The sequence below is a fragment of the Hyla sarda genome, chromosome 12, assembly GCF_029499605.1.
Source record: "Hyla sarda isolate aHylSar1 chromosome 12, aHylSar1.hap1, whole genome shotgun sequence".
In the NCBI taxonomy this organism is placed as follows: Eukaryota; Metazoa; Chordata; class Amphibia; order Anura; family Hylidae; genus Hyla; species Hyla sarda.
Genome location: NC_079200.1, coordinates 61437049 through 61463118, shown reverse-complemented (window position 1 = coordinate 61463118; position 26070 = coordinate 61437049). Strand labels below are relative to the sequence as shown.

General features: G+C 37.5%; 1 protein-coding gene across 1 annotated transcript in view; it reads left to right on the top strand.

Annotated features, from left to right (window-relative positions):
* The window catches only part of GATA5 (GATA binding protein 5), an 83058-nt gene that overhangs the window by 31186 nt on the left and 25802 nt on the right, over positions 1 to 26070 (top strand). The window contains exon 2 of the mRNA XM_056548555.1: positions 1 to 69. This exon is cut by the window's left edge and continues 572 nt beyond it. Coding sequence (XP_056404530.1) covers positions 1 to 69 — 69 coding nt within the window. The remainder of the gene's footprint in view (positions 70 to 26070) is intronic.

The following is a 26070-nucleotide window of genomic DNA, read 5'->3' as shown; positions in this document are numbered from 1 at the left end:
ATTTTGACAGCAGTATGTTGCACAGCTTGCAGAGCAGACCGGGTTTACATGGGAGACGACCCAGCCTGGGTGAGTATAGTGCTGGGGCTGCTGAGCCTACACCAGATACTTATATGTCAACTTAGCAATGTAAAGAGTATATATATATATATATATATATATATATATATATACCACATATATAAAATATACTGAACACACAGGTGAGATCCAGAAATGCTCAGCATCAGTTATTGCTACAAATGTATCATTCCGATTATTGTTATTTAAAATAAATAAATAAATAAATAAATATATATATATATCAAGGTTCCTGTTAGTAAATGAATAAGGAAATGGTGAGGTCTCCTGTGATAGGGCCTGACCACTTCATACTCTCTAATCTAGTGTTTCCCAACCAGGGTGCCTCCAGGTGTTGCAAAACTACAACTTCCAGCATGCCCGGACAGCCGAAGGCCCCCTGGTTGGGGAACACTGCTCTAATCTACAAGGCGTATGCTGCACTTTGATTATTGTTACTTTTATATCCAGTGACTGAAACTACAGGACACAGCTACCTATGGGGCTCAGTCTGGACAAGCTCTGTAGATAAGTAATGGAGGTGTAGTCAACTTTAATAGACAGCAGAGACAGACAGACAGACATTACATATATGTTATATAGAATTAGTAGGTTTTCGTTTGAAACATATGGGATTGATAGATGATTATTAGATTAGACAGATTATATATATATATATATATATATATATATATATATATGTATATGATCTGTCTAATCTAATAATCATCTATCAATTTTCATTTTATTATATTTGTGTACATATTTTTTGTGTCATTTTTTCTCTTTCTATCGATTATCTATCTATATATATATATATATATATATATATATATATTAGATAGATATATCGAGAGAAAAAATGACACCAAAAATATGTACACAAATATAATAAAATGAAAATTGATAGATGATTATTAGATTAGACAGATCATATATATATATATATATATATATATATATATATATATATATATATATATTAGATAGATAGATATATATCGATAGAAAGAGAAAAAAATGACACAAAAAATATGTACACAAATATAATAAAATGAAAATAGTAATAACGATCAAATTGTAACATTATAAAAGATAACCGCCAATATGGGAAGGTTCTGGGAAATACTACAGAATTGATGTGTGTGTGTGGACATGTGGCTGTTGTATGAGTGATATGAGTTGTTTGATAACCTCTTTGCAATTGGCATCTGACACTATAGTTGAGATACTTGATATTCACTGCAGGGATCCCAACTATCAGAACAGATAATCTCCCCTGTCACCCTCATTACATTGCTTTATAATGTTCCCTCAACCTCATATCAGGGCCAGTAATAATCTTCATATCCAGTGAGATTTATTATAACTCTGGGAGATGGATCTGTCAATAATAGTCCTGGCTGAGGCATGTTGTGATAGGAAGGCACCTGTAATTCATTACAATAACATTGCTATGGCTGATAATATTATAGATTACAATGCTCACTGTTTACATAAACCTCATATTTATAATAAATAATAATATAATAAAATAATAATAAATATAGCTCTTAATTATACTATACATTTAAACCACATATTGGTATATAATACTTTATGTATAAAAATCTTTAATTTATTAGTTTCTTTGATACTTTACTATATATATATATATATATATATATATATATATATATATATATAGCTTTTTATGCTCCTATATATACTATTTCTTAATTGTATGTTGCTAATATACATTGTTCTTGTATTGAAATGCTAAATTAAATGTAGTTGAAAAATAATAATAATCATAATAGTTCTAGATAACTATCTCATAAATTACAACTACTGCAGGACATAAAAATATGTTACATATATCTACAGCAATGATAAGAATAATGTATCAGTCTCTTAGATATTTACTACAATGATAATGGTCATGATAATAATAATGATAATAATAATAATAGTAAAAACAGCATGCTCATCATCAATTACAGTAGCAATAATAGCACTAGATAGTTAATTAATTAATTAATTAATTATAACGGCTGCTATCAGCATTAATACATGATATGTGACAATGGAAATAATGTTCAGAGGTGGCATGTTTACGAAATTGATGATGATGATAATCAATTAATAATAATAATACCTTTAATAAATACCATTTATTATTAGGCTGTCATTATTTCCGTTTAATTTGTTGTGTTGCTCTTTATTGCCACCGCAGCTACTATTTTTGTGATGGTGATTCTTAATTAATATTATTTATCATTTTCCACATTAGAGAACGTATTAACAATTATTTACATTAGTATTATTATTAATACTACTACTAATGCTAATTATAACAATGAAACAATATAGTAGTATTATTATTATTAATAATAATAATATTAATAACAATAAAAACAGCAGCAGCGCTTAGATGAATAAGAAATCATAACATACTAGTACTGTACTGATAATGAATAACGATGTAAAGAATAACGATGGATGGGATATAGAACCTGAGCCATCCTCCCATATAACAAGAAATGACTGATCTGCTCATATACAGCTGATCTCCATAATAACTGGAATCAATAACCAGGGTTATGTGCACAGAATCCCCTCCATATACTGTCAGCGTGCAGTAATATCTCCAACTACTACTATCATCATCATCATCATACACTGATCAGGGCCACAGGGAATCCCCTCTTACTTTATATGAAGAAATCATTTTTATTTCAGTGTAAAATTAATATTATCATTCTAAGACTAATGTAAAATCATAAGGAGAATGGATTATTGCAGGTATTATTATCCTTATAAAAGCATATTACTGCACGAGGAGAATGATATATCATTACACATTATTATACTATGGAAAATCTATGTAGTAGTAACATTAATAAGTAATATCATTATTATTATTAATAATTATTATTATTAGTAGTAGTTGCATTAGTATTTAAGCATGTAACTGCACAGGGAGATTTTTGTCGATTCTATACATCAACATGGATATTATTATTATTTTTAGTTTTTTCATTACTTCTACGATTATGGTTATAGTAATTTCTACTATTAACATTGTTAATAACACAAGTATTATAATTCTTATAATATATATCATTATTAATATAATAATAATAATAATAATAATTTATACTCACCATCATCGTCATATCAGTAGCACTATCATTATTACTTCTACTATATTTATTGTTATTAGTACTTCTCTTAAGGTTATTATTATTATTATCCTACTATTAGTAAAAGTTACTATTCTGCTGTAAATATTTAGAAGATTTATAAACAGGACATATAAACACGTGTGTGCATATGTATTTATATAGTGTGTGTATATGTCTTTGTATAGTGTGTGTATATATGTCTTTGTATAGTGTGTGTATATGTCTTTATATAGTGTGTGTTTATGTATTTGTATAGTGTGTTTATGTATTTGTATAGTGTGTGTATATGTATTTGTATAGTGTGTTTATGTATTTGTATAGTGTGTGTATATGTATTTGTATAGTGTGTTTATGTATTTGGATAGTGTGTATGTATTTGTAGTGTGTATATGTATTTGTATAGTGTGTATATGTATTTGTATAGTGGGTGTATGAATTTGTATAGTGTGTATATGTATTTGTATAATGTGTGTATGTATTTGTATAGTGTGTATATGTACTTGTATAGTGTGTGTTTATGTATTTGTATAGTGTGTTTATGTATTTGTATAGTGTGTATATGTACTTGTATAGTGTGTTTATGAATTTGTATAGTGTGTTTATGTATTTGTATAGTGTGTATATGTATTTGTATAGTGTGTATATGTATTTGTATAGTGTGTGTTTATGTATTTGTTTAGTGTGTTTATGAATTTGTATAGTGTGTATATGTACTTGTATAGTGTGTGTTTATGTATTTGTTTAGTGTGTTTATGTATTTGTATAGTGTGTATATGTATTTGTATAGTGTGTATATGTATTTGTATAGTGTGTGTTTATGTATTTGTATAGTGTGTTTATGAATTTGTATAGTGTGTATATGTATTTGTATAGTGTGTATATGTATTTGTATAGTGTGTATATGTACTTGTATAGTGTGTATATGTACTTGTATAGTGTGTGTTTATGTATTTGTATAGTGTGTTTATGAATTTGTATAGTGTGTATATGTATTTGTATAGTGTGTTTATGAATTTGTATAGTGTGTATATGTATTTGTATAGTGTGTATATGTATTTGTATAGTGTGTATATGTACTTGTATAGTGTGTGTTTATGTATTTGTATAGTGTGTTTATGAATTTGTATAGTGTGTATATGTACTTGTATAGTGTGTGTTTATGTATTTGTATAGTGTGTTTATGAATTTGTATAGTGTGTTTATGTATTTGTATAGTGTGTTTATGAATTTGTATAGTGTGTTTATGTATTTGTATAGTGTGTATATGTATTTGTATAGTGTGTATATGTACTTGTATAGTGTGTATATGTACTTGTATAGTGTGTGTTTATGTATTTGTATAGTGTGTTTATGAATTTGTATAGTGTGTATATGTATTTGTATAGTGTGTTTATGAATTTGTATAGTGTGTTTATGTATTTGTATAGTGTGTATATGTATTTGTATAGTGTGTATATGTACTTGTATAGTGTGTGTTTATGTATTTGTATAGTGTGTTTATGTATTTGTATAGTGTGTTTATGTATTTGTATAGTGTGTATATGTATTTGTATAGTGTGTGTTTATGTATTTGTATAGTGTGTTTATGAATTTGTATAGTGTGTTTATGTATTTGTATAGTGTGTTTATGAATTTGTATAGTGTGTATATGTATTTGGATAGTGTGTTTATGAATTTGTATAGTGTGTGTTTATGTGCAGTCTATGATCTCCTATGACAGTATGATAGCGCTGTACAGTGAGGGACCACGGCACTGCACATCAGCTGTTGCAAAACTACAACCTTCGGCTGTCCGGGAATGCTGGGAGTTGTAGTTTAGCAACAGCTGGAGAGCCACAGGTTGGGGAACACTGTCTTCCAGGGACTATTCCCATATTTTTCTATAGACTCCCAGAGTAATAATATTTATCTCCCTCTATATAACAGTGCCGCGATCCTATAGAGCAGTGGTCTTCAACCTTTACAACATCTGGAGGTCCGCAGGTTGAAGACCACTGCTATAGAGAATCCCCGTTCTGTGACAGTGACATGAATACATTGTTTCTGTAAGTGTGACACTTGTAACAAAGTGACACTGCGGGGGAGGGGGGCGCTGTGGATGACATTGGGGGGTCTGCTGTGATGTCAGGTCGTTGTATTAACTCTGCCCTGCTGACTGATTTAGGTACTGCTAGTGTGGAACTACAAATGCCAGCAGACTGCTAGGAGGGAGGGGTATCAGTAAACGATGCAGGTGCCTGTTTATTTATTTGGGCTATATGTACAGAACGATCACCCCCTGATTTGTACAGCAAGACAGGAGCTGTGCTTCCCATGCAGGGTGCCTCCAGCTGTTGCAAAACGACAACTCCCAGCATGCCCAGACTGTCTAGGCATGCTGGGAGTTGTAGTTTTGCAACAGCTGGAGGCACCCTGCTTGGGAAATACTACTATAAAGTCACATATGTCAGCTAAAAAAATGTATTAACATTGCCAGAATCCTTGAGTCTATTCTCTTCAATCCATAGTGGTCCCAGTCCTATAAATATAGATACATATTCCTATTACTGTATAAGCATGTAAGTATAATATATATATATATTATATATATTTATTTATATAATAATATATATATAATAAACATATAAGTATCTGCCTGTGGTATTGCTATCAGTATCGATATATAGTATTTTTTCTATACGAAAATACTGATTTATATTCACATTTGCATGAACCCAATCCAGACACAATGTGGACAGAACAAGCCACATGACAGTGTTAGGGATTATACCCATCCTGGACATTGTGCTGGTGCATTTTAATGGAGACATGGATAATACAGTAAATAATATTATGAGAAATAAATAAATAAATAAAATAAAATAAAATTGCAACATGTTCTCTGCCATATATTGGAGCTGAGATTTTCCCCTTGTAAAGTAGTGCAGTGTACAATGGCCCGCCAATACAGTTATCCCCATAGTGAACTATACTATTCTTCTATAGAAGCATTGCTTGTAGGATAGAATAAGGCAGTGTTTCCCAAGCAGTGTGCCTCCAGCTGTTGCAAAATTACAACTCTCAGCATGGCCAAACAAGGAGTTGGCTGTCTGGGCATGCTAAGAGATGTAATTGTGCAACAGCTGGAGGCACACTGGTTGGGAAACACTGGAATAGGGTGTCTAAAAACCACCATATGAGAGCACACAGACTGCCCAGTGGTCTGGAATGAATATAAATATATATATATATATATATATATATATATATATATATATATATGAAATGGCTTTATATGTATACACACACACACATATATATATATATATATATATATATATATATATATATATGTAGCATAAATGCAATGGCTCTATATATATATATATATATATATATATATATATATATATATATATATAAATAATAAATGCAATGGCTTTTTCCTTTTCCACATCATTGGATGATTCACATCTATAATGAATCGGCGATGGCAACAATTTGTTACAGCAGTGTTGCAAAACTACAACTCCCAGCATGCCCGGACCACTATGGATTGAGGAAAATAGACTCAAGGATTCTGCCAATGTTACTGCAATTTTTTAGCTGACATATGTGACTTTATAGCAGTGTTTCCCAAGCAGGATGCCTCCAGCTGTTGCAAAACTACGACTCCCAGCATGCCCGGACCACTATGAATTGAGGAAAATAGACTCAAGGATCCTGGCAATGTTACTGCATTTTTTTTAGCTGACATGTGTGACTTTATAGCAGTGTTTCCCAAGCAAAGTGCATCCAGCTGTTGCAAAACTACAACTCCCAGCATGCCCGGACAGCCGACGGCTGTCCGGGCATGCTGGGAGTTGTAGTTTTGCAACAGCTGGAGGCACCCTGGTTGTTATCTGATACAATTGTGGTGACATCAAGCTTTAACTGGAGCTAATATCTCATGAAAAAGTAAGCAAGCAGCCCCAGCACCCTAAGGCTAAGTTCCTACTTGTTTATTTATTTATTTTTTTAAACGCCAGGAAAAATGCCAGACGCAGGAAATCCCACTGGCGTTTTTTCATGCATTTTTTTTTCGAACCAAAAAAACGCAGGACAAAAAAACAAGTAGAAACTTAGCCTAAAGCCACTTTCACACTGTAGTATCTGGGACAGTATTTTGCATCTGTATTTGTAAGCCAAAGCGCTGCGGAATCTGTAGGTGCTATATAAATAAATGAATAATTAAATAAATAAATAAATGTAGAAAGCAAACAGGAAAAAAAAACTATTATAAAAAGATCAACATTTTTTCATTTTTTTCTTTCTACTTCTAGTTCTGGCTTCCAAATGATGATGCAAAATACTGTCCGAAACACTGCTGTGCAAAAGTAGCCATAGGGCGGTTTTAGACAAGTGTATTTTAAGTACGTATTCTGGCCACTTCTTGCAGTCCGTAATACAAAGCTAATGTTAATCTATAGGGCCATATGCACATATTACAAATGCACCCTGTGCTTCCTTTCATTCGTTTTACGGATGGAATACACCCATTGAAGTCTATGGAGAGGGATTCAAATATTCATGTATCTGTATGTAATCCTTATTGCTTCACAATTTTCATATATTTTCAATTTTTATAATTTTTAAATTTAAGTTGAATCTAATTTTCAGAATTTAAGTTGAATCCAATTTTTATATTTAAGTTGAATCCAATATTTTGCCCAGAAGACAGTGTTTACTGTACAACATACAGATAGAAATACTGATGACTTGCTGATGCCATGTGATCTGTAATGCGTTTTTTGGATCTGTATTAGTCTGGGTTCACATATATCAGGCGTCTGGCGTGCACTGGAGGAAAACTGATGCTAGAACTGATCCCATTCATTTGAATGGGACAGTTTACAATCATTCAGCCTCTCAATTTTGACGCCGGATGGTTGGACATGTCGGAGGGCACCGGACACGGATACGCAGCTTTCTGCGTTCCCCTGTCCACCGTGCAGAAACAATGGGCTCTGGATGCCATACAACTGATGTAAACTTGTCATCAGTTGTGGCATCAGTTGCTTACAGATCTAGGATGAATTCACCTATGCCGGATGCCGGACACCCAGCCTTAGGTGAACTTAAGTACAAGGAGTCCTAAGAACCAAGGGTCAAGACATAAAGATGAATTAAAAATCGAATAGTAAATGTTAAGTCAATGGAATTGATTTTTTTTTAATTTTTTTTTAAATTTCTTGCTAATTGCAAAAAAAAGATAATTTTGCAAAATGATGCATTTTAAGCAATAGGTATCAACAGCATAAGTTTTCATCAACATAACAATTCCATGCCAAAAAAAAGAGTAAAGGTACTTCTTATCAGTCATGTTATGGATTTAAAGCTGACCCCCCACAGGTCTAGTTTTCTACATTTCCTTAGTATTTTACAGGTGATATCAGTGCATCAGGCATTGCCACAGGTACAGGTTATCCTCAAAGCATGTCCAGTATGGGGACCATGAGAACCGGGGTTGAGAAAGACTGTGGCCCACATTTATCATTGTAGGTGTAAGTGAAGCATTTTTTTACACCTTTTTGTGTGTGCTGGTAATGTGTAGGAGCACCACATTTATTAAATGGTCACAGAGCATGTGATACATTTTGTGCAGGTCACATTTTCAGAAATTTCTCTCTTCACATACACCAAAAAGCTAAGCTAAGTCTGGGCTGGTGTAGTTTTAGAGATTTCAGTGGCTTTGCCCCTTTTTTTGCGCATTTTCACAAAAAGGCGCAGTTCATAAATCCCTTCCATATTATGTGTATTGTCAAAATCAGTGGATTGCAACTCAAAATCAGCAGAAATGTGTAAACGAAAAGGTGCAAAAAAGGTGCAAATAAACCCTGCTTGCACATTTTTTGCGCCTTTTCTAGACACAAAGAACAGTCTAAAGTCAATGATAAATGTCGGCCACTGTCTTTTCAGAGTTTTAAAGGCTTGTAAAAAACATGAATCTCAAGCATTTTACATAGATTATGTTTACAATTGTTTTGGTGCCATTTTGTAAAATGTTAAATACATGTTTTATGGTATATTTCAACTCCTATAGAGAGATCTATAGTAAATTATATTTGCCATACAGATAGCATCCCCAAAATAACACGTGCATAGTGCCCCTCAAATAATTGTGAACGGTCATTTCTGCCACAAATCGCACTCAAAAATGAATTGTGTACAGTCCTCACACTGCCACACACGGCGTCCCTAACAATAATGGGGATTAGCAAATAGTATAGTATTAGTTCCCCAAGCATCAGTAATAAACAGTAATAAAAACTGGGAAAACAGTAATAGTTTCTCCCAGTACAAACTCAGCAGATATAGGGGGACATGTATCAATAATGGTGTAGCAATGTGTGATTTTACGTATGTTTTTTTGCGTCAAATGGAGCATATTTGCGCCAAAATTATCAATTGTCGTACGCAAGTTTGTAATTTTGGCACAAATGTAGCCCTACAAAAGGCACAGACCCCAGAATTCCAGGCAGTAAATCTGACTTTCGGACATTCTATTGTTGTAGCTATTTTCTCTGTCACTTTATTCATGGTGTAGATTTGCGCCTAAACTTGTGCCAAATCGAAAAGTCGCAATTAATGAATTCCAGACCAAAGAATGATTGTAACTGAAATCACGACTAACAAAGTGAAATCAGTGATTTTTGTTCTAAACCATTTGGCGCAATCGTTTGTCGCAAAAAGTGACATAAAAGGAAATTTTAGACAAATCACAGTCAAAAAACAGGGTAAAATCCTTCATACATACCCCCCATAGCCCTTAATTAACAAAGTAAGGCTGGGTTCACATATATCAGGCGTCCGGCATAGTTTCCCTCTGGCGTGCATCGGAGGAAAACTGATGCTTGAACTGATCCCATTCATTTGAATGGGACAGTTCATAATCATCCAGCGTCTCAATTTTGACACCAGATGGTTGGACACCCAAGAGGGCACTGGACAGGGGAACAAAGCTTTCTGCGTTCCCCTGTCTGCCGGACAGAAACAATGGATGCAAGATGCCATACAACTGATGGCAACTTGTCTTTAGTTGTGGCATCAGTTGTGCAGAGATTTAGGCTGAGTTCACCTGTGCCGGATGCCAGACATATGTGAACCCAACCTAACAGTGCCAGTAGTGTCCCCTCAGATAACCATCAGTTCTCCCATAATGCACCCAACATTGATACTGAGCAGAGGTCTCTCATAGTTTCCCCATGTGTTCCAGAACGTATGCCTGATAATAGTGCACCCAATAAGTGTGAAAATATTATACTTTACCCATACAGTGGTACAGGTCACATGCCTCTTCTGGACTGACCTGAATAGTCAATGTTATGTTTAGAGATGAGCGAATTTACAGTAAATTGAATTCGTCATGAACTTCTCGGCTCGGCAGTTGATTACTTTTCCTGCATAAATTAGTTCAGCTTTCAGGTGCTCCGGTGGGCTGGAAAAGGTGGATACAGTCCTAGGAAAGAATCTCCTAGGACTGTATCCACCTTTTCCAGCCCACGGGAGCACCTGAAAGCTGAACTCATTTATGCAGGATAAGCCATCAACTGCCGAGCTGAGAAGTTCGTGACGAATCGAATTTACTGTAATTCGCTCATCTCTAGTTATGTTTTGCCCCCCCCCCCCCATCTACCACAGGCCTAAAGTTGGCTATGGGTAGCAAAATCAGCTGCACAAAATATGCAGCAGATAATTTATGTGCGAATGTAACCAAAGGGCAGGATCACACGTGCAGATTTTGCTGCAGATTTTCTGCAGCAGATTTTGCTACCTATTAAAGTCTGTAGGTAGCAAAATCAGCTGTGGAAAATCTGCAGAAAATTACACACATAAGATGTACCTGTATAGAACTATAATATGGCCATTGGCATAGACATTAAATAAGGGGAATTGTGCTATATCCTGTTCACTCCAATTGTTTACCTGGAGGCAACGAGCATCAGAAGTATATGATCCATTTATTCCCTAATAGTGAGGGATGACTACGAGCCAATAGCTCAAGAGATCCAAATGTTGAAGACCACTACTAGAGATGAGCGAACTTACAGTAAATTCGATTCGTCACGAACTTCTCGGCTCGGCAGTTGATGTCTTTTCCTGCGTAAATTAGTTCAGCTTTCAGGTGCTCCGGTGGGCTGGAAAAGGTGGATACAGTCCTAGGAGACTCTTTCCTAGGAATGTATCCACCTTTTCCAGCCCACCGGAGCACCTGAAGGCTGAACTAATGTACACAGGAAAAGACATCAACTGCCGAGCCGAGAAGTTCGTGACGAATCGAATTTACTGTAAGTTCGCTCATCTCTAACCACTACTGTAAAAAGCTCCTATAAAGAAGCTGTTGAACTTTGGTTAGTTAGCCTATGCCAGTGGTCTCCAACCTGCGGACCTCCAGATGTTGCAAAACTACAACTCCCAGCATGCCCGGACAGCCAACGGCTGTCCGGGCATGCTGGGAGTTGTAGTTTTGCAACATCTGGAGGTCTGCAGGTTGGAGACCACTGGCCTATGCTACTGTAGAACTACAAATCCATGCTTGCCCTGCCAGCACATGCTGAGTTATATCTGGAGTAGGATCAGCAGGAGGGGAATGAGACCTCTGGATAAATCTCTCAGTACAAAAGTCACTTGTGCTGCCTGCATGTGTTCTGGAGCTGAAAACGTTGCTTATTTGACAGGTGAAGATAAGGGAATAGCTACAAGTCCAGTTATCAGTAAATGATCGCTCCATGGGAGTAATTGACCCTAAATATTAGTAATGTCAGAGCGATGGCTGTGCACAAGAGGTTACACAAGCCTGCGGACAGGGCGGTTCAATCATCACGATTTATACAGTCACCATTATCAGCTATGGTTGGGCTCAGCTCACTGTTTGCAAATTAAACGTTCCCTAAACTGAAGCAGCTGGAGGTTCCTATGATGAATCCCCTGCCTAAGGCTAAGTTTTTACTTGGTTTTTTGTGTGTGCGTTTTTCCCCCAAAAAACGCTAAAACGGCCCCATGGCGTTTTTTCATTGAAAAAATGCTGTGGCCAAGTGTTAGCTGGAAATCAATGAGAAATCGCAAAATTCTTTTTCCACTTTGCGTTTTTCAGTTTGGCGTTTTTAAAATGCTTTTGGCATTTTTTCACTCTTTTTCAGCTCTTTGGCGGTTTTGCAAAGTCGCATCATGTTGAGCCTATGGGGTTTTTTTTCCCTAAAATTGTGGCATTTTTCTCCCATAAAAGTCTATGGGAGTAAAAAAACGCCAAGAAAAACGACATGTGGGTTTTAACTTTGGCGTTTTTGAAGTCATTTTTTATTCTTTTTTAGACTTAAGCAATCCAAAAAAGTGATGGAGATACCTTTTTTTTTAATAAAATTTCGTAGGGTACCATTAAAAAAAAAAAAAAAAAAAAAAGATACAGTAGTGATGGAAAAAATTGTATTGTAATTTATCTTTTTTATAACTAAATTTTTATAAATTTTGAAACAGGGATCATTTTATATGGGCGGGTAGGGCACAAAAAATGTAGCCGACAATAATAAAAATGTAGTGTGTGTGTTTTTCACTTTTTAAATTTTTTTAGGTGGTACTACTACTCCCAGCATGGAACACACTGTTCCAGAAGGGGAGTAGTAGTACCTGTACTAATTGACAGATTGCCCCGGGCCTTTTATGATCCTTCTGTATAATGTATATATGCAGGCGGCCGCTCTTCTATGGTCCCCTACACTGCCGTATATATACACCTATTCATATTTCCCGCAGAGAGTTGTGATTGGCCAGTGCAAAGGACCATAGAAGAGCGGCCGGCCGCATCTATACATTATTCAGGAGGATCACAGCTGGTCTCAGGAGTGACATACGCTGTGATCTGTCTATTAATGCAGGTACTACAGCTCCCAGCATGGAGAAGAGTGTGCTCCATGTTTGTAGTAGTAGTACCTGCAGTTAAGGACAGATCACAGGGGGTGTCACTCCTGACACCCGATGCGATCATTGTATCTATTTCAGAGCTGCGGAGCGGCTTTCTCCTGTGCTCCGCATCTCTGCACTATACTCCGGCTGGCCAGTGATATGAATAGAACATCACTCATTCATATTTCCCTCTGACAGCTGTGATTGGCTGCAACCATCCGGCCAATCCCCACTCTGGGCGGAAAATATGAATGAGTGATGTGAATTCTATTCACATCACTGACCGGCCCGGAGTATAGTACAGAGATGCGAGCGATGTAAAGAGCCACTCCGCATCTCTGCTATATTATGGATGATTGCTTCAGGTGTCAGGAGTGACACCCGGGGCGATATGTCTATTAGTACAGGTACTACTACTCCCAACATGGAACAGTCTGTTCCATGCTGGGAGTAATAACACTACCTAAAAAAATGTAAAAAAAAATACAGAAAAAAAGTGAAACACACATACACACTTTATTAAAAATTTATAAAAATTTTGTTATAAAAAATATAAATTTTGTTAAATAATTTTTGTTTCCATCACTACTGCATCCTTTTTTTTCTTTTCTTTTTATTTTTTATTACCCAACAAATTTTGAACGTCAAAGGGGCCAAAAATGCAATTTCCACTCAAAATCAAAAAACGCCATAAAAAACGCAAGAAAAAAACACCAAACACAGGAAAATTCTGTGGCATTTTTTCTTGCGTTTTTTTGGCCGTATCCGGTTTTGTGATCAGACCTAAAACTGTAGTATACTATGGTTTTAGGTCCGGTCAGGAAACCGGATACGGGTCAAAAATGAGCCGACCGGAGTCACTGTTTGACCCTGGTCTGCTCATTAAAGTAAATGGATTTCAGCGCCGGTCCAGCTGGGGTACGGGAGAGCCCGGTTTTCCCCTCCCGGCAAACGTAGGCTGAAAACGAGGTGTGAATGCAGCCTAACAGAGGACTGGCACAGTACAGAAGTATAAGGGGACGTTCACACATACATATTTTCTGCTGTAGATTAGTTGTAGCAGATGTGGCTACCCATTGAAGTCAACGGGTAACAAAATCTGCAGCAGCAAATCTGCAGCAAAAATACGCACATGTGAACATACCCTAAGGGTACGTTTCACACATACATAACTGCAGATTAGAAGCTGTGCTCAGTCATTTAGTTTACATTGAAATCTGTAGCAGAACCCTGCGCGTCAAATCTGCATACGTGTGAACGTACCCTAAGAAAATATATTCCAGAATTATTTCATGGGGCATACAGGTCAGGAGACCTGAATTATATAGATATAAAAATCAGTTAAATAGTATATTACCAGAGCAACCTATAACTATGTAACCATGATGCATCTCCTTGTCACCATAGAGGCAGCGAGCTATAGCTGTCGCTAATATAAATTCTTATGAATGTTATCTGTCTGCCATTGTCTTCTATGTGTGGTTATTTCCAATGGAGAAGATATTTGTATGCAATCTACCCCGAGACAATCCTATTCATCTGAATGGGCAGGGTTAGCTTTTGCAGTGGTCAGTGACATATAAACTGCAACAAAAATGTTAAAATTTTTGCACATTTTCACATAAGCCTTGAACCCACTTTGAAACTTGCTAAGATCTTCACTCTTTTGCAATTTATATACAACATGCACCTCTATGATAAATATAGGAAGTACACATGACGTACGGCAAGGCAAACAGGGGTTAAAAATAATATAAAATAATAATAATAAAAATAATAATAAATAAATAATAAGAAAAAATATAGAAAATAGGAGAGGCTCCTAAAAATAAAAAGTAAAAATAATATCGTTTACACAGAAAATGATAAATTCCCCTATTTTATTTAGCAAATCTGCCAAAGAGTCTTCCACCAAATTGTAAATGTGAAATTTTTTTTTTTAAATCATAAATGCGTCTTAATCATGTGACAGACAAAAATGGGAAGAAAATTTCAGAAAAAAATTAAAATAATTCCCTGAGCATGCTGTATTTCGAAAAAAATAAATAAAATAAAATTTAAAAAAACATCACTAACCCCTCAAATATAAAATAATTTGTGTATGCAGTTGTACATAAATACTGACATATGGCTATGTGTATTTTGCAAATTATATGAGAAGTAAAATGTCAAAAACAAAAGTAAATTTACATATTAAAAAAATGTTAAATACATGTAAAAAAGCAGCTTTTCATAAAGAAATGTAGTTCAATGTGAAAAAAATCCCCCCCCCACAAAAAAAATAAAAATAAAAAATAAAACATATATATATATATATATATATATATATATATATATATATATATATATTCACCCTGTCCTAATCATCCTGTGTCCGGAAAAAAATAAAATAAAAAACATATTAATGGCTAAAACACTACAAACAAAAACACCACAAACCAAAGCACAATTTATGGGTTTGCTTTTTATATTTTGCTGTAGAATTTAAAGTTACATCACAAGAACAAACACAAAAAATAAAAAATAAAAAAACATTTTTACAAAATGACAATAAAAATTCTATAATATTCCGTGTATGAAATTTGACCTAAATACAATTTTTTTTGTCTCTTCTCTTAGGGGGAGATTTATCAAAACCTGTGCAGAGGAAGAGTGGTGCAGTTGCCCATAGCAACCAATCAGATTGCTTCTTTCATTTTCCACAGGCCTCTAAAGAGGCCTGTGGAAAATGAAAGAAGCGATCTGATTGGTTGCTATGGGCAACTGCACCACTCTTCCTCTGCACAGGTTTTGATAAATCTCCCCATTAGACTTTGTTCACACGGTGTATTTTCAGGTGTCTTTTATTTATTTATTTTTAATACGCTTGAAAATACACCGTGTGAACTTAGCGTTACCATATAGAGGTGACGCTTACTGTTTGGTGGTAAAGAAATCTCTTGGCATTATTATATAAAAAATGTCCATACGGGTGCGTTCACACGCTCTTTTGTTTTTGCGGGTTTTCCGCAGCGTATTTGAGAGGGGCGGGCTCTTCTCGGCTGTCTATAGCAGATTGTCCGCAGCGGAATTTACGCTGCGGAAAATCCGCCACAAGCCCCATTAAAATCAGTAGGGACTACGGCGGATTTTCCGCAGCGTAAATTCCGCCGCGGACAATCTGCTATGGACAGCCGAGAAGAGCCCGCCCCTTTCAAATATGCTGCGGAAAACCCGCAAAAACAAAGAGCGTGTGAACGCACCCTACAACTGCATTGTTTTCTCGTTTTGCTGTATAAATAAATGTCATACTATTGTATACAGTTGTACTGAAAAAATAGACTAAGACACATGTCTATACAGTTATGATAAAGGTTTAAGGCTATGCGCACACACAGTATTTTGTCACATTTTTGAGAAATATAACAAAATGTCCATTTACGTCTCAAGAAACAATAGCTTTTTTTTTTTCTTAACATCCAATTGCATTGAAACATAACATTTTGAGGGTTTTTGTGCACATCTTTTTTAGGATCTAAATGACCCCAAAAATGCTGGTTTGCTAATTGCATTGTAGCATTTAAATAAAGATCAGGAAAATTTATGTTTCACCAATGTTTCAAAATACTAGAAAATACATCTGAAATTCATTTTGTTTGTAAAAACGTATTTTTTTTTTACACGCAAAATTTTGCTGAATTGCCATAGTTTTCACAGCATATTTAATTGCGTTCTATCTCTTATTTACAAATTATGCGCCCAAATGTTATTTTAAGAATTTTTTAGCAAATGTAAAAGTTTTTCAAAACAAGATAAGGAAAAAAATCCTATCAAAAATAATTTCGATTTGCATTTGCAATAATAATTCTAACCCCAGTGTGTAGGGGCTAATTTCAGATTTTAGTGACCATTTTCAAAATTCTTGCTAAAATTTTTACAAAATTTTCTCTTTCGAAAACTCTCAGTAAATGTTGGCAAAGAAAAATAGATTAGTAGAAGTGTTTATTATTGATAGTATGATCTGGATCAGAACCTTGTGAGCCACATTCAGCTTTGAGGAATTGTTGGTAGTCACTAGAGATGAGCGAACTTACAGTGAATTCGATTCGTCACGAACTTCTCGGCTCGGCGGTTGCTGACTTTTCCTGCATAAATTAGTTCAGCTTTCCGGTGCTCCCGTGGGCTGGAAAAGGTGGATACAGTCCTAGGAGACTCTTTCCTAGGACTGTATCCACCTTTTCCAGCCCACCGGAGCACCGGAAAGCTGAACTAATTTATGCAGGAAAAGTCAGCAACCGCCAAGCTGAGAAGTTCGTGACGAATCGAATTTACTGTAAGTTCGCTCATCTCTAGTAGTCACATTGGGGGACATTTATTAATGTTGGTGTGAGGTAGTATAGATTTTACCCCTGTCAGCTTGGTGTATTTTTTACACAGTTTCTCAAAATGTACCAAAATGGTGCACAGACTTACGTGTCCTTTTGTGTAGGTTTGCACAAAAAAGTAGGCTTTGTGCAAAAAAAAAAAAAAAAAAAAAAAACACTTCTAAATTTTATTTGCACAAATAATAAATACAGCTCCACTACAAAAAGTGGTGTACGGTGGACCAAACAGTAGACAACTTTGTGCAAAAGTTGCAGAAAAAAATGGGCAAAAAATGCAATTGCGTAAAAATTGCAGGAACATTTAGAACATTAAAGTGGTGTAAACCCAATGATAAATGTTCCCCATTGAACTCAAATATTAAACGGGCACTCTGCCCCTAGACATCTTATCCCCTATCTAAAGGACCCCCGCGATCTCGACTGCAGCACTCAAGACATCCGGTGCACGAAGCGAACTTCTCTTCATGCCGGATGACACGGCTATGCCCCCTTAATGCAAGTCTATGGGAGGGGGCCTGACGGCGCGAGCCTCCGGCGCTCCATACGATGCTCTAAACGAACGCCGGGTACAGCAGGGAGATCTTTTGATAGGGATAAGATGTTTAGGGTTTACCCCTTTAAAGGGGTATTCCAGGAAAAAAACTGGCTCCAGAAAGTTAAACAGATTTGTAAATTACTTCTATTAAAAAATCTTATTCCTTTCAATAATTATCAGCTGCTAAAGTTGAGTTGTTTTCTGTCTGGCAACAGTGCTCTCTGCTGACATCTCTGCTTATCTTGGAAACTGCACAGAGTAGAAGAGGTTTGCTGTGGGGATTTGCTTCTACTCTGGACATTTCCCGAGACACGTGTCATCAGCGAGCACTTAGACAGAAAAGAACAACTCAACTTCAGCAGTTCATAAGTACTGAAAGGAATACGATTTTTTAATAGAAGTAATTTACAAATCTGTTTAACTTTCTGGAGCCAGTTGATATATAAAAAAAGTTTTCTCCTGGATAACCCCTTTAAGAAGAGACCTTTGAAATATAGAAACAAGAAATTCAGAATTTGTTAATATTTTCTGATTGAAACCTGAAGCTATTATTATTATTATACCATCTATTTTGGAAATGTTTGATACTGTCACTAGCCACAAACGACTCTTAGAGTGATTTCCCACCACGATTTTCTATACAGTTTTTGGATATGTTTAAAAAAAATAAATAAAAAAAAAAATGTATGCAACCGTACAGCAAACCGTGGCCATAGACTTTCCATTCAAAACCGTATGCACCATATTGTATACGGTTGTCTTAGTTTTTCACACCACACGTTTTTTTTTACTTTTTTTTTTCTGGACAGAAAACCGTGGCCTACCACGGTTTTTGGTTTAGGTGAAAAACCGTATTGACCCATATACGTTTTTTTTTTTTTTTAACATGGGAGTCAATGGGAACCGTACAGAACTGTGTGTGTGTACGGTTCCATCCAGTTTTCACCATACGGTTTTTGACTTTGCACAGTTTTTTTTCTTGGAATTTCAGTCAAACAAGTGAAACTTTATTCATAATGGAGTGAAAAGTTCATAATGTATATGTTTTTTTTTCTTAAAAAACGGATGCAACCGGACATCATTTTTCAAACCGTATACAGATAAAACTTTGTACCCACCCTTAGCCAATGGCGGAGGACTCTGATCTAGTGGCACTGTGCTGTGGGCTATGGCCGGCCGGCTTCCTCCAGTCTCTAGGTACACTTGATGTATTATGCCTAATACACTGTCCGAATCACAGCAGCAATCTACATAGAAGAAGCAAATTCCCCACAGCTGCTGGTCCTGGACTCCATCAGCACATTGTATTATAGGCTGTTTATGGTGATCCATCGTTTTTTATAGAGCTCAAGGTACAGACTGTGATAAAACAGTCTGTAACCTGTATACTGGCTGCAGGGAGGAATTTGCTTTTCCACGTGGCTGTCCTAATATCAGTTCATATGCAAACAGGGACTATTATGGGACAATATCTGGAACAGTGTTCTCCAACCTGTGATCCTTCATCTCTTGCAAAACTACATCTCAAAGCATTCCCTGACTGCCGAATGGACAATGAAGGGCATGCTGGGAGTTGTAGTTTTGCAACAGCTGGAGAGCCACAAGTTGGGGAACATTGATTTTTACAAAATAATCTACTTTTGACTTCTTAGAACAATAAAGACTTCTCATGCCTGGGTCAGATAAATATACAGTGATCCCTCATCTTACAATGGCCTCAACATACAATAGTTTCAACATACAGTGGTCTTTTCTGGACCATTGTAACTTGAAACCAGACTCAACATACAATGTACAGACAGTCCAGATCTGTGAAACGTGTCACAACTGGAAGAACTGACCAAACAGAATGGGCATTTTACTGGTAAAACCCCTGTATTACTGAAGCGTATGCACTGACTGGTGTCTGGTAGCGCCTCCTACAGTACAGGGAGGTATTACATGTTCTGTACTCTTTACCTGTATTACTGAAGCGTATGCACTGACTGATATCTGGTAGCGCCCCCTACAGTACAGGAAGGTATTACATGTTCTGTACACTTTACCTGTACCAGGGTTAGCTGCTCCTTTGGAGATCAGGTGAGGGCGGCTCCATGTTACTTTTTTAGGACACTGGGGGACATGTATCAATAATGGTGTAGCAATGTGCGATTTTATGTATGTTTTTTGCGTCAAATGGAGCATATTTGCGCCAAAATTATCAATTGTCGTACGCAAAATTGTAATTTTGGCACAAATGTAGCCCTACATAAGGCGCAGACCCCAGAATTCCAGGCAGTAAATCTGACTTTGGGACATTCTATTGTTGTAGCTATTTTCTCTGTCACTTTATTCTTGGTGTAGATTTGCGCCTAAATGAAGGTATTTGCGCCTAAACTTGCGCCAAATCGAAAAGTCGCAATTAATGAATTCCAGACCGAAGAATGATTGTAACTGAAATCACGACTAACAAAGTGAAATCAGTGATTTTGTTCTAAACCATTTGGCGCAATTGTTTGTCGCAAAAAGTGACATAAAAGGAAATTTGAGACAAATCACAGTAAAAAAAAACAGGGTAAAATCCTTCATACATACCCCCCCCCCACTGTGTGTACTGTACAGGACCCTGAAGAAGCTCCTGTCCTCTACATAGACCAGCTTTTCTCAACCAGGGTGCCTCCAGCTGTTGCAAAACTACAACTCCCAGCATGCCCGGACAGCCTTCGGCTGTCCGGGCATGCTGGGAGTTGTAGTTTTGCAACAGCTGGAGGCACCCTGGTTGGAAAACACTAACATAAACAGTGATTTGCAGCTCCCAGCAGCTCTTTCTTACTTTTATATGTATGGAATTGCTTTATCTATATTAGTTAATTTATCTACTTATTTTTCTTTAATCTTCACTTTTTCCTATTTTTGGATGACATTTTGGTGGCTTCAGAACCAATTACCAGGTTTCCATAGAGTTATGGTCTCAACATACAATGGCCTCAACATACAATGGTCGTCCTGGAACCAATTAATATTGTAACTTGAGGGACCACTGTACTGAAAATGAATGCTCTGCCCCTCCCTCCATTACTTGTTTTAGACTGTCGTAAACCACCGTGAATCGCCCACGCGGTCTTGACAGGGCTGAAATGAGATTGTTGGATTTTTCCACTATAAGGATTCCAAACGTTGGACTGCGCTAGAAATATCCACATCGACCATAGAACCAACATTGATTCCACGGCTACCTAAACATGCCCTTTTTCGCTTGGTGAGGGAAGCTGTGCCCTTGGTCACACAGGAGTTGGTGCCAATTGTGTTGGTTAATGTGGTGTAAACGCACATGGTCACACCTGATGGCCCTGTCACACCGATCACAGGGAATCCTGTATTCTCCAACACGAAACTTACTACTTCTCTATAAACTCTTTGGGGGAGATTTATCAAAACCTGTCCTGAGGAAAAGTTGCTGAGTTGCCCATAGCAACCAATCAGATCGATGCTTTCATTTTTCACAGGCCTTTCAAAAATGAAAGAAGTGATCCGATTGGTTGCTATGGGCAACTCAGCAACTTTGTTATCTAGTTTACCTCGCCTAGGTATCTCCCATCTCTGTGACCCTCTGTGTGGTTTGTCTGATACCCCTTTTACTCCCTATTTTTGCCCATGTACAAAATACACTGATGTGTGTCTGACTGCTTGGTTGGACAGTGGTTTGCCCTACCATATTGACCCTGGATTGACTTTTCCTTTTGTTTAACTCCTTAACGACGCAGGACGTATATTTACGTCCTGCGCCGGCTCCCGCGATATGAAGCGGGGTCGCGCTGCGACCCCGCATCACATCGCGTCGGTCCCGGCGCTCATCAACGGCCGGGACCCGCGGCTAATACCACACGTCGCCGATCGCAGCAATGTGCGGCATTAACTCTTTAGAAGCGGCGGTCAAAGCTGACTGCTAGAGATTAGCGAATTTACAGTAAATTCGATTCGTCACAAACTTCTCGGCTCGGCAGTTGAGGTCTTATCCTGCATAAATTAGTTCAGCTTTCAGGTGCTCCGGTGGGCTGGAAAAGGTGGATACAGTCCTAGGAGACTCTTTCCTAGGACTGTATCCACCTTTTCCAGCCCACGGGAGCACCTGAAAGCTGAACTCATTTATGCAGGATAAGCCATAAACTGCAGAGCCGAGAAGTTTGTGACGAATCGAATTTACTGTAAATTCGCTCATCTCTACTGACCACTGCTTCTAAAGTGAAAGTGAAACTATCCCGGCTAGTCAGTCGGGCTGTTCGGGACTGCCACGGTGAAATCGCGGCTTCCCGAACAGCTTACAGGACACCGGGAGGGCCCTTACCTGCCTCCTCGGTGTCCGATCGACGAATGACTGCTCCGTGCCTGAGATCCAGGCAGGAGCAGTCAAGCGCTGATAACACTGATCACAGGCGTGTTAATACACGCCAGTGATCAGCATGAGAGATCAGTGTGTGCAGTGTTATAGGTCCCTATGGGACCTATAACACTGAAAATAAAAAGTAAAAAAAAAGTGTTAATAAAGGTCATTTAACCCCTTCCCTAATAAAAGTTTGAATCACCCCCCTTTTCCCATAAAAAAAATGTGGTATCGCCGCATGCGTAAATGTCCGAACTATAAAAATATATAATTAATTAAACCGCACGGTCAATGGCGTATGCGCAAAAAAATTCCAAAGTCCAAAAAAGCTTATTTTTGGTCACTTTTTATACCATTAAAAAATGAATAAAAAGTGATCAAAAAGTCTGATCAAAACAAAAATCATACCGATAAAACTTCAGATCACGGCACAAAAAATGAGTCCTTATACCGCCCTGTACGTGGAAAAATAAAAAAGTTATAGGGGTCAGAAGATGACATTTTTAAACGTATACATTTTCCTGCATGTAGTTATGACTTTTTCCAGAAGTGCGACAAAATCAAACCAATATAAGTAGGGTATCATTTTAACCGTATGGACCTACAGAATAATGATAAGGTGTCATTTTTACCGAAATATGCACTGCGTAGAAACGGAAGCCCCCAAAATTTACAAAATGGCGTTTTTTCTTCGATTTTGTCGCACAATTATTTTTTTTCCGTTTTGCCTTGAATTTTTGGGTAAAATGACTAATGTCACTGCAAAGTAGAATTGGTGACGCAAAAAATAAGCCATAATATGGATTTTCAGGTGGAAAATTGAAAGGGCTATGATTTTTAAAAGGTAAGGAGAAAAAAAACGAAAGTGCAAAATCTGAAAAACCCTGAGTCCTTAAGGGGTTAAGTTGTTTCACAGGGGTACTCTGTAGAATTTTTTTTTCAAATCAACAGGTGCCAGAAAGTTAAACAGATTTGTAAATTACTTCTATTAAAAAATCTTAATCCTTCCAGTACTTATCAGCTGTTGTATACTACAGAGGAAGTGGTTTGTTCTTTTCAGTCTGACCATAGTGCTCTCTGCTGACACCTTTGTCCATGTCAGGAACTGTCCAGAGCAAGAGAGGTTTGCTATGAGGATTTACTTGTCCTCTGGACAGTTTCTGACATGGACAGAGGTGTAAGCAGAGAGCACTGTGGTCAGACAGAAAAGGACTACACAACTTCCTGTGGAGCATACAGCAGCTGATAAGTACTGGAAAGATTAAGATTTTTAAATAGAAGTAATTTACAAATCTGTTTAACTTTCTGGCACCAGTTGATTAGATTTTTTCCCCAACCGGAGTACCCCTTTAATGTATACAACCTGTCCCTTTAGGTTTACTATTTTTTATGATTGTTGACTCCATGATTGTGGTTCTATAGGTGGCTTCTGAGGCCCTGCCCATGACAAATATGCTCTCATGTTTTTAACATGAATTAACATATTCTGCGATAGGGTACTAATATTTTCTTAATTTTACCCTCCTTATTTTTATTTTGTACCTCCTCTTGTTGATATTTGTGTTTCAATTTAAGAATTTAAAGGGGTACTCCGTTGCTCAGCATTTGGAACAAACTGTTCCGAATTCTGGAGCCGGCGCTGGGAGCTCGTGACGTCATAGCCCTGGCCCTCATAACTTCACGACCCACCCCCTCAATGCAAGTTTATGGGAGGGGGCGTGACTGCTGTCACGCCCCCTCCCATAGACTTGCATTGAGGGAGCGGGGCATAACATCACAAGCTCCTGGTGCCGGCTCCAGGGTTCGGAACAGTTTGTTCCAAACGCTGAGCAGTGGAGTACTGCTTTAAGATGAAAATGATTTACTTCAGATCCAGAACCAAGACCCCAATGCTGCACTGTCAACTCATAAGCCACCTAGCTTACCATGATGAACATTAAAGCGTCGCTGTCATTTCTATAAACATTTGACATATTGTCCAGACATGTCAAAAGTAGTGATGAGCGGCATATGCCATATTCGAATTTGCGATATTTCGCGAATATGAGGACGAATATTCATCCCATATTCGTGAAATTCGAATATTCGTTATATTTGTGACGTTTTTTTGAATTGCGAAATTTTGCTATTGCGAATGCGAAATTAATAGCAAAATTTCGCTCGTCTGCGCACGCGCGCTATAACATCATGCGAGGGACGTAGCTAGGGACGTTGCTAAGCTCTGACAGCTGTGCTTGCAGAACTCTCATTGGCTCACAGGCATAAGTAGGGCGGAATTTCCACAAATATTCGCATTGCGAATATTCGCAATGCGAATATTCGCAAGAATAAACCTTTCGCCTCACAGTCTCATCCCTGGGTCTTTAATGAAATTATACAAGCATTGTAGTTATCAGTCGAAGGAGATCCCTACAATGTGCTCAGTTTTTAAAACAGTTTGAAAAAAAAGACGAATATTTGTAATAGCGTATTTTAATCGTGAAATTCGTAATATTCGCGAATTCGCAAATATGCGATATTCGTGACGAATGTTCGAATTGCGAATATTCGTGAGGAAGAGGATCGCGGCAGAGACCGGATGGGGTTACCGGAGGCACCGGGGAGCGAAGGAATGTATGTACCTCTTTATTTTTTTTTACTGCTGGCAGTTGAGGACAATTTTTCTATTCTGGAGTTCTCCTTTAACATCTACACTTGGATTTTAACATGCCCAATTCTTTTGTTCTCAGGGAAATAAGCTGCGTTGAGTGACATCTCAGAAGAGATAACTTTTGGTCGAACACTGTGCAAGGGGTAAATTTTTGAATACATATATTTTACATCCCTCCACTTTTCCATCGCTAGTTTCGGGGGTGTTGGACCATTTACTCTTCACAAAAAGTTAGAACCATCCTAAAGTTGCATCCCCCCCCCCCCCCCCCCCCACCAAAAAAAAAAGTTAGAAGTATCCCTGGCTTGACATCTGACAACTTCCATTTTTCCATGAGATGTACATCATGGTGCCCATGGTGTCTGCGTACATCAAAGTGCCTATTTCAGATGCTCATTTATCTCCATGTCAGGGTCTTCCTCAGACTGGAGGATGCTCGCAGCTTTTTAGATTGACCGGGGAATCTGCCCTCCCCCCCTTCTCCTCCCACTCCCAGGGTCTGTCATTTGTCAGCTGCAGAGCCCTGGTGATAGATTTGTATTGTAGGAGCTCACCAAAAACTGTCCGAACCCTGAGCTGTGAGCCATAAGCATTCCATCAGCCCCCAGCCTGCCTGTCGCCAGCAGTCAGCATGGAAAACTATGTGATGGAGTTCAGGAAAGTTTCCAAGCCCCCTCCTCCTTTTATCATCTTGCAATAACATTGGACTAATCATTTATTGTCCAGCTCTGTGGGGACTGCTGGGAAAAAGAACACGCCTTTTGCTGTGAAGGGGTTAATCTTTTCCAATATGTATGCAAATAGTCACAAGACTGCTTTCAATCAATCTTCATTTCCACCCCCTTCTCTGTGGAAATTCACCCATGTGCCAGTGGGGAGCTATGTATCACTCACACAAATGAATACATGTTAACGTGCACAGGGCTTGGCAGCGATACATAACACATAAAATATTGTCCCTCTATACATTAGAGTCAGGTCACCGCCAGCACACCCAAATAGTCATTACAGAATTC